Raw genomic sequence first — 10,192 nt, 5'->3', positions numbered from 1 at the left:
CACTTTCTGAGACCCCTTTAAAGGCCTGTTTGAGGGTCTTTTTTTTTTTAAGGGATAAGGTTATGATTAGGTTAAGGGTAGGTTTAGGGTAAGGGTTCGGCACTTAGTTGTGATGGGTAAGGTTAGGGTAAGCGGCTAGAGATTGCATTGTGTCAATGAATGTCCTCATAAAGATAGATGTACAAGAATGTGTGTGTGTGATATATATATATATATATATATACACACACACACACACACGTTTATTACATATACACACACACATACATATACACACGACACACATACTATAATATCCAAAATATAAATGTAAAATAAAATGTAAAAATACCAAAAAGATTTCCTAAAATATCTTTAAAAATAATTACACAAAGGGTATGTAAACTAATGTAAAAAAAAAAAAAAAATGTGTGACCTTGTGAGCACAACTGTATTTACCTAATCTCCATTACAGCAATATAACCTTAAATTACCACTAGACCCAAGAGGGGACATTAAAATATTGTTTCAGGTGTCAACGATTTTACCCTGGAGTTCAGATCACGTCTCCCTTTAAAACCCTACAATAAATTAGCCTTGTAAATGAGTGCTGATTTGTGAATGTTGTAATTTTGTTGGTGTTGATGGTTATTGGACTGGAGGTTTCACACTCAGTGAGCTTGCAGTCTTGGGATCAACAAAAACCATCAGTACTGCTTTGGCTCAGAACAGCCGCACACGGCCAAATCTGTAGATATTGCTCTACGGGTAATAATACTTGGCAGATATTTATTACTTCCTTACATTACAAACCTCCAACCCACATGCATTACGCACCACGATAGTGATTAATCAAAGGTAGGGCATGTTTCCACACTGGGGGAGTAATGCCCATAAGCAGGAGTGAGACAGATTCTGTAGAAACCAGGCCTGAGGACTGGGAGGTGCTACTGGGAAAAGCAACCATGGCGTAGTGCAATTCTGACTTCAGATCAGATTAAAGGTGAGCTTTGAGATCAGGTTCAGCGCTCTCTTGACAATTAGGTCACACAGTGGCCATATCGAGTCCTACAATCACATGACGGACACATCAGACAGGTTACACTGCCAACTTGAAATACAAACTTCTTTGTACACCGGCTAAAGAAAGAAAGAATGTTTGTGAGACACATACACGTACTCATAACGTAGCGATCAACATAGCGATCGACATTCTGGGATCCAGCAAATAAAGGTGCGTGTGTGTTTAGCTGGAAGCAGAACCGAAACATGATCGTTCTGACAACGACAGTGTCGTCTTCTCTGACAGTCTCTGAAACTCTATAGTCGCTGCTAAGTCAGTCAGTGACCGCACGGTATAAAATACATGTTATTTTAAATCTTACATAAATGGTATAAAATATTTAATACATATAATATGTTGCTCTGTTAGGGATGTTTAAACAAACAAAGCAAAGTATATATAATATACGTAATATTCAGTTTCAATTTTGGGAACTAGAGAATTAAAAATCAAATGATGACAAAACATCAGATTTGTGGAAAAGGCTTTGCTGTGTAAATGCAGCCTAACAAGCCTTGTTATTATATCAATAAAACAACATTAACAAGAAAAAGAAAATTACGCATAAGATTAAGGGAATCATAAGCAGTGAGGGACAAGTCTACACTACCTTTAAACATTTACCTGTAAGATGTATTGTAGTAGGCAGTTATGAATATGTTGATTTGGACACGTCATATTTCATTCATCGAGTGCACAGAACTAGGCACGTCGCTGTTAAATCGCCTGTTTGAGAACAACGCGAACAATAATCAGGCACTCCAACACTGCGAGAGCAAGAGAATGATTTGATTGGTTCAAAGAAACAGACAGTCAGAGACAAAGAGACGAAGGGAGTGAGAAAAAAAAAAAAAAAAACGAGAGCTGGCGAGCGGGGAATTCTGTTTGGTCTGGTAGGCTTTGCTGCTAAACAAAGCATGTCGAGGAGTATCCGGCCCTCCCTCATTACTGGAGCAGACATCCAGCGGTCCATTTTCTGCTCTCTTTCTCCAAGTCTGTTCCAATAAAGCCTAAAAAGCACCACTCCCTCCCTGGACTCACTGGACTAGACAAAACAACCCAAACCTTCACTTGCGCTGTATGCTTCCATTGCCTCTAAAACCCGAGAGATAACAAAACAGAACCGAAAACCAGTAAAACAACCATTATTCCTGATAACATTGGCATCTACAGAGCGCTGACTTTTCTTTAGAAATCAAATCAATGGCTGATACAGTGCTTTCACAACAAAACATAGAAGTGAAGACATCTGTGCTTCACATTCCTGTGCATAAATATCACTCGATCAGCCCGAAATAAGGCTACAGGCTAGCATGACTCAACCAGACAGACTATGAGGAGCAGCAACTACAACACTACTACATTTAACATTAGCTTCCCAAGCTACCAAGATAAAGTAGCTACTATGCTGAAGCTGTAAAGGGACATATATCTTTAAATACATTACATAACTAACAAAGGATAAATCGATTGATGGATAGTCCAACGGACTGTTGCGCACAACATTCAAGGTTTTAAATCAGGCTGAAATCAAACTTTTTTTTTTGCATGTTAACATACCAAATGTGTTATGGGAGCAGACATTTTCAGCACCTGCTTTGCACTCTGGGGCAATCAACTCTATCTTTTTCTGTCTCACACACCGTTTGTCCTTTTCTTAGCAGTGAGTGGGCTGAGGAGGTGGACGCTTGTCTGAGCGCAGGAAGGTTAAACAAACAGCTGTTTGAGTGCTACCAAGTCAGCGGTGCAGAAATGGTCTGTACCAGCTCAGCACAAAATCAAGGTCTCCATTACCAAACAGGAAGAACACACTCACCACACATACATGTACACAAATACATATTTTATATATACACACACACACAAACACTATATATAAATATATTTTAAAAAGTCTGTTTCCATAATATAGATGCACGTGTGCGTGTGCGTGCGTTTACACGTGTACATACACACATACTGTATATACACATACATAGCTTCTGAAGCAGCGTGACACACAAATTACATTCAGACCACACACTGTTTAGACACACAAGTACTGTTAGACACACAAGTACTCAGACACAATTTCAGCAGTGCCAGACTGAGGGGAATTTGGTTACGGGGAAAGCATAACAACTACTTGTTTATGCAGGACACTAGCTAAATACGTTTCTGGTGAATCCTAAATTAAGTGTTGTTTTCTATTTGTAAATCACAAGATTCTCATGAAATGGATGTTTTGCATTTCTTTAAAGTGTGCTATGTGTTAAGTTACACAGATTCAGGTCACTAAATGGTTAAATGTTTAGTCTCTGACACTTAAAAAGCTGCAGGCCCGTTTCTTCACACTTTTCAGACGTTTATCTCCTATGAATGGTTCATTGTGTACACTGCATGGGTTTCCCCACATTGAAAATCAACACCTTTCGTCTTTCTTCTTTTATAAGAAATTAGTATATCAACCATGCTAAAGCTCTCCTTCTGTCCCGCTTTAGTTTAGTCATTGCCTGTTCTCACACAAGCTTTATGGGAGTTTATGGTTTATTTGTTTTAGCATCACTGGCGCGAGTAGCCAGTGTAGTGGTGAAGACCTGAGCTGATAACTGAAAGGTTGCAGGTTTGAACCCCTAAACATTTGATCCATACACTGATCCATCCTATGAGAAGATGCCATAACTAATGTTCACACAAATGAGAGCCATGTTGTAAGTGACAGAAATACAGCCTATTCAATATCTCATACTGAACTTTGGCATCAACCCAAGACGCATTGAAAGCACAGGCAAAAAAAAAAGAAAAAAGAAACGTTTTTTTAAAAATAATAATTCCAGTGGACAAACAACTCCTGAAAACATGGGTTGTAAAAATGGTGACCTAGGACCCTAACACAGTATGAAATTCTGTACTAAATGAAAATCCATCATATAAAAGTGTTATATTATTTTAATTTTATTATAATATTATTTCACTTTTGTATAATTTCTACCATGTCCAATCATTTTGGCTCACGTTTTTTTTTTAAAGATATAGTAATTAGTTACGGTTATCCGGACCACATGTGATGACCTACCCCAACCCCGCCCCTAAACCTACCCGTCACTGGGGTTACGACCAACCAAGAGCGGTTGTGGTCACGTGTGGTCCGGATAACCGTATAGTACCGACAAAAGTATCAGTGCAGAGAGTGTGATATAAAAAATATATGTAATATACCACTAATGAACAGAATGTCAATCAAGCTGTAATTTTGCAAAAAGTGTGAAAATATTTAATCGTATTTAGGATGCATATAATGCTAGACAAAATAGTCTGCCATTTATTCCAAAAATCATTTACACATCATGCTATTAAACACAATGCATCATTTTAGACGTGGTGGAAATGTTTATGAAGTATTATCTGAAAGACTACCGGGCCAAAAGTGTCCATAGCTTAAAAAACAAAACAAAAAAAAAGTGTGTTTGTCAGAGAGAAAGTGAGACAGGTAAAGTGAGGGTAAGGACTTAGGATTGAGCATGTCCACTTAAGATGAGCTGTCAGGCTACTAGGTGACGTGAGCCATGTCAGAGGGCAGAGAAAGCAGCCTGTTAGCTCGAGCTACAGCAGGATAAACAGAGAATCAATTGATGAGTGAGCAGTGCAGAAACCACAACACCTTTTAGGCTAAAGGAAACCTCCATTATTTCTCCTGCACAGTCTTTCTCTCTCACGGACGTGCTTATCTCACCACGTCCAGCCCCACACGCGTGAGTCAGCAAATGCTGTCAGCTGCTTTCCAAACTACCAGGAAGACCTCATATTACACGTCTCTTCATCACTCCCTCAGGTTCACTTCCTGTTTCAATCAGATGCACCATACAGCACCAAAACACTAACAGGTTATCTTTACTGTTCAGTCACACAGACCAGAGTGGATCCGGCTGTTATTCTGAAATAGAGCCGTTCTCATCTGTTTAGTCTCTGTCTGAGACACAGGGTGTGAAACTAGGCTAACTCTACTGAGCTCCTTACACAATTGTGCTAATGCTTCTTAACATAGCAGCTAAAGAAAGCCAGGAACCATGAGAGCTTTGATATCAACCGCTAAAGAAAACCTAAATGGAAACGTTTAACGGGAAATCTAAATGAATATACTTAACCGTTCAAGAGCAATTGAAATCAAAAGTGAGAGTAAAGACAATTTATAATGTTACAAATAATTAAATTTCAAACAAATGCTGTTTTTTATTTTATTTCCTATAATAAAAAAGCAGCACAGCCGTTTTCAACATTGATGATAATAAGAAATGTTTATCATTAGAAGGATCATGTGACACAGGTTAGCCCTCACAGGAATAAATTAAAATGTTAAAATATTATGAATTTATATTGTAATATTTCAAATTTCCATTATTTTACCAAATGAAAGCCGACCTGGTGAGCATAAGAAACTTCTTCCAAAAAGCATTAAAAAAATCTTACCTTCTCAAATTTTTAATGGTATTGTATATTCGTATGCATTAAATAAAGTACGATACTGTAAAATTTAACTTTTTCCAATTCAACTTTTCATTCAAATTGCAAAGCTAATCTTACAAGTTGTGAAAAACATAAGATTTAGAGTGCAAATCTGACCTGTTAGAACAGCTTAAAAAAAAATACAAATCTATTTTTAAGCCCTCTGCTAACATTGCCGCTTAATTTTCTGCCTTCAAACACATAGTTCTCCATTTCTGCACACAGTTAATGTGTCATATTATAAGAGAAACCTAAAAATGAAAGTTGTGTCATTATTTATTCACCCTCATGCCATTACAAACCTTTATGACTTACTTTCTTCTGTGGACCAGACCAGTTATTTTGAAATATGTCTGAGTGTTTTTTGTCCATACAATGAAAGTTAATGGGGTCCAATGTTACTTCAGACCCTAATGCCTTTTCATTGTATGGACAAAAGTTAAAATATTATATCTGAGGAGAGAAAGTCATACAGGTTTGGAATGACAAGAGGGTGAATCAATTATGACAAAATTTTAATTTTGGGGGGGAACTATCTACCTAGCAGATCACGACTTGGATGGGTTCATTGTGTTTGTGTTCTGAAAGTAGTGACATCAAAGTGTTCTTGCAAGTGTTTGAAGGCTTATGAATGAGGCCTTTTACAATTATTTACTACTGCACACTAAAGAACCCTTTATAACTTTAAAAAAATAAGCAGAACAGATTCTGTACATACTTGAGAGCATAGGCAGCCCATTCTAGCTCCCTGCCTGAGACTCTGGGGGAAAAAACGTCAAGCATTCTTGGCAGGCGACGCAAAAATGTGCTGAGATTGGGAATGATTTGGGTTCTCAAGGGGGCCGTGCAAACAGACCTCCTGTCTGTCCTGCATTCTGACAATAGGCCGAAGCGTGCCATCGGAATATTGCACAGAGCAGCAGTGGCGTTAACAAACGCTGGGTGAATTCAGCACAGCGCTGTCTTCTTTTGCTCTTTATTTCACACCCTTGTCTGATCTTGCACCCAAGAGACTCGATAACTTCACAAAACAGAAAGCCGAGCATGGTTTTTGCTGGTGTTCAGCAGAAAGGTGCATCTTCTTGAAAGACACAGCCCAGTAACACAAGAAAGATATTAATGGCACATTTACCCTTTCATGTTTGCATTTCAACCCTTGAGATGATGATGTGAGAGATTTGCTTAAAAAAAAATGGATGCTATTTCTACCCATATAACATATGAATTCATTGTATGGAGTGCAAATAAATAATTATTGTAGAAAATAAAGCAGCAGCCACTGGAAAAGATAATCACTAGAAGTCTACACTCTGGGGTTTGACAGTTATGCCGTTGAAAAACCATTTGGGGGTTTTAAAAGAACCATTTTTTTCTAAGTGTGAACATTTTAATAATCTGAAGAACATTTTTCACTATAAAGAACCTTTTGTGCAGTGGAAAGGTTTTATGGATGTTAAAGGTTCTTCTTGAAACCATAGGTGCCAATAAAGGACGTTAATTTTAAGGGTGTAAGATGCAATTGGAAACTGTCACAAAACAAGTGTGATAACTCTTCTGCAATCATTATACATGCAACACTACCTAGAAATGTTTTATAAACCTGTATGTATAAACTGTGGTTCTCCTTTGAATCAATTTCCTGGCCCATCAGAACATTCAGGCTGTTTCTAGACAACTATGTGGACTATGTGCAGAACGCTGTTAGTACAGCTGAAAAGCGCAAGGAGCACAGCACAAAACGTCCCACCTTCTGCTTTCATTGGCTGGTTGCTTCCACTCTGTGCCAATCATCATCTAGATAATCCAGCCAAAATTGAAACCAAGATCGGAGAGGAAGTTCTAAACTTCTGGAGGAAGGTTTTGCATAATAAGATTTATAACCATTACATCACAGTAGTTGAGGAAATTACTGCATGATCGTTTGAGATGCATATCTGATTATCTTTTGGAGCTATTGATGGGTCGATGGCGATTTGCTAATGGGGAAGCACAGTTTGTTGGTATCTTTTTGTAAAGCAGATAAGATCAATACACAACAAAGAGGATGTAGCAGCCACAAACATGACTAAAATACAACAGAGCTCAGACATCCTCTCAGCTTAATGCACAAACATGATAAACCACGTCGCTGCTTAAAAAACACAGCGACAGTACATAAAATGTTTGTGTTTACACGATTATTCGTTTCAATATGGCTCAACACAAAGACATCCAGTCAAACCCAGTTCCCATAGAAGTTAAAACGTGTTGACATGTGATGAATGCGTTCCATTTAAACAAAGTAATATGAAACATGACATCATTTTAAACAGCATGATCTCATGGCTCGAACTCAAACTGATATCAGTGTGGAAAATCCCCAAAAGCAATGGTTCCCAACCCTTTTGACTCCATGCAGAATAATGTTGGAAGGCTGACTCATTGTCTTATTTGAAATATTTTAAGCCATCTTGCGGCCCCTATGGAAGTTTGCAGAGACACCAGCTAGGTTGCCCTAGTACAGATATATGTGCAAATGTGGTATGTGTACAACAAGGGTATGTGGCAAGACTTCAATTAAAATACATATAAAACTGCTAATAGATGAATTTATTAATTTTTTTTTTTTTTTTGTGGGGCACTAAAAAAAAAGGACACAAATGGGTTGAGGAACACTACCCGGGAGAACAACATCGCAATGACGTCACAATTGCAAACAAAACGCGTCACAATTAGAATTGTTACTTTGTCGCAATAAAGCTGGTGCTGGTTAATCAACGCGCCACGGAGGCAGCAGTAAAGATGAAATGACAGGCTGTCCATCTGTTTGGACGGTCTGACTTGAATTGTAGGCCAAGTTTATGTCGAACAAAGAGGATTTAGTATGGCACACTGTCTAGAGCGAAATTAAACAGATGGAGCTCCTGCTGCAGCCTGGTGTTACATAGATAACCTATACATCATATTACATTAGAGTGCATTTGATATGTCACATTATCAATATAGCAATGTGAATGTTTATATTAAAAAGCATGAGCGTGCATGAGAAATGTGCTAGCCGAAAGGAAAGTTTCTTTGTTTATTCTAAAGGTTTTTCGTACGCTTACCTGATATGGAGGTGGCGGTTCCTGATCCGGATCGTTGGCGTCACCGAAACTGGCCCTGTCTGACTGTGATTCGTGGAGCAAGGAGATATCATCCGAAGTGGGAGATTTCAGACAATTCCCCATCTCCTTTCCAAACTCCTTGTTATCTAAATGTTGAAATCCTGCCTATCTCTTCCTGTCCGCCCTTAATCACTCCAACCGGACTTCGGTCCTTTTAAACAGAATGACTAACCGTCTATCATTCATTTAAAATGATCCGATCACCATTAGAGATCCTGACGGAGAAAAACAAACCATTGTCGACACACAAAGAACCCTGGAAAAAAGTGTTATACACGGATATGAAACGATGCTTTTATAAACACACACAGTTTAACCCTGTCAAATACGTATATTTGCCCTAAAACCGTGTTCTGCAGTGTTGTCCTTTTCTCCTCGTCTCAACCGTAAACACTGGTTAGCCTACAACGGATAATTTCTACAATATCAAATATGCGCTCGCTCTCAATGGCGACTCAGGCAATGTTGCCTTTCAGGCAGTCACTTTAAGTCCCGCCTCCGTGCTGTATGGACCAATCAGCGGGTTTCTTCTTTAGTAAGGAAGTTATTAGTGGTTATTCGTCACCCAATCATATTGCCGCCTTAGAACACCAACAACAAGGGGGTTTAAAGGCTGTAAACTTGACCGCATTAGGCCGCTTTAAAGGCATATTTCACTCGAAATAAAAAATGCTGTCATTATTACTTAACCTCATATTGTTGTGAAAATACATGCTTTTATTTTTTTCGTGGAACAAAAAAAAGAAAGAAAGAAAGAAAGAAAGAAAGAAAGAAAGAAAGAAAGAAAGAAAGAAAGAAAGAAAGAAAGAAAGAAAGAAAGAAAGAAAGAAAGAAAAGATATTAGGCAGAATATTTGGCAGTCCCTTCACAATTCACTTGCATTGGAGGTAAAAGGTTGAAACAAATAGTGACCACTGTTGGGGAAAGTTACTTTTAAAAGCAATGCGTTACAACGGTAGGTTACATGATAATGACAACATGGTTAATGTAGCAAGTCCGAATTACATTACACACTCCACACATACAATACAGAACATACTTTTTTAGCAGTCGTGAATTAATTTCATATTTAAAAATAGTACCTACTTGAGAGTATGCGATTTGGGAAGCAGCGATTTTTTTTAAACAAATGTGATTTTTATCTGAAGCAATTTTTGACTATTATGGTTGAATTGGATCATCAAAGGTCTGCAGCAAACACATTGGTTAATAAAGTAAGATTTAATACATAAAGTATATGCGTATTTAACATTTAATTATTGAAGGTTTCTGTAATATTCTGAGTTTAAAATTCACAGTTTTTATTCATTTTAAGGAATACTGAATCTGTTTTTGTGCAAGCAAGATAAGTATGCATGCTCACATTTAGTCTAGAACTAAAACAACCATCATGTTTATACAGCGCACACAACGCCTCTGCACTCCCAATTTCTCTCAACATGGGGACAGGTGAGGTGTTAGTCAATACATGGGAAAATGAAGTAACTTGTGTTACTTATTTAAAAAATATATTTTGTTTAAA

At 37.9% G+C, this 10,192-nt stretch overlaps 1 protein-coding gene across 1 annotated transcript in view; it reads right to left on the bottom strand.

Annotated features, from left to right (window-relative positions):
* rnf11b (ring finger protein 11b) overlaps positions 1-8,877 on the bottom strand; it is a 10,881-nt gene extending 2,004 nt beyond the window's left edge. The window contains exon 1 of the mRNA XM_084390287.1: positions 8,611-8,877. Within this exon, the coding sequence (XP_084246413.1) occupies positions 8,611-8,733 (123 nt within the window). The 5' untranslated portion in view covers positions 8,734-8,877. The remainder of the gene's footprint in view (positions 1-8,610) is intronic.
* Between the last annotated feature and the right edge of the window lie 1,315 nt (positions 8,878-10,192).

This window comes from Rutilus rutilus (assembly GCF_951802725.1).
Source record: "Rutilus rutilus genome assembly, chromosome: 19".
Lineage (NCBI taxonomy): Eukaryota > Metazoa > Chordata > Actinopteri > Cypriniformes > Leuciscidae > Rutilus > Rutilus rutilus.
The sequence above is the reverse complement of the archived record's forward strand: the minus strand, read 5'-3'. Positions and strand labels throughout refer to the sequence as shown.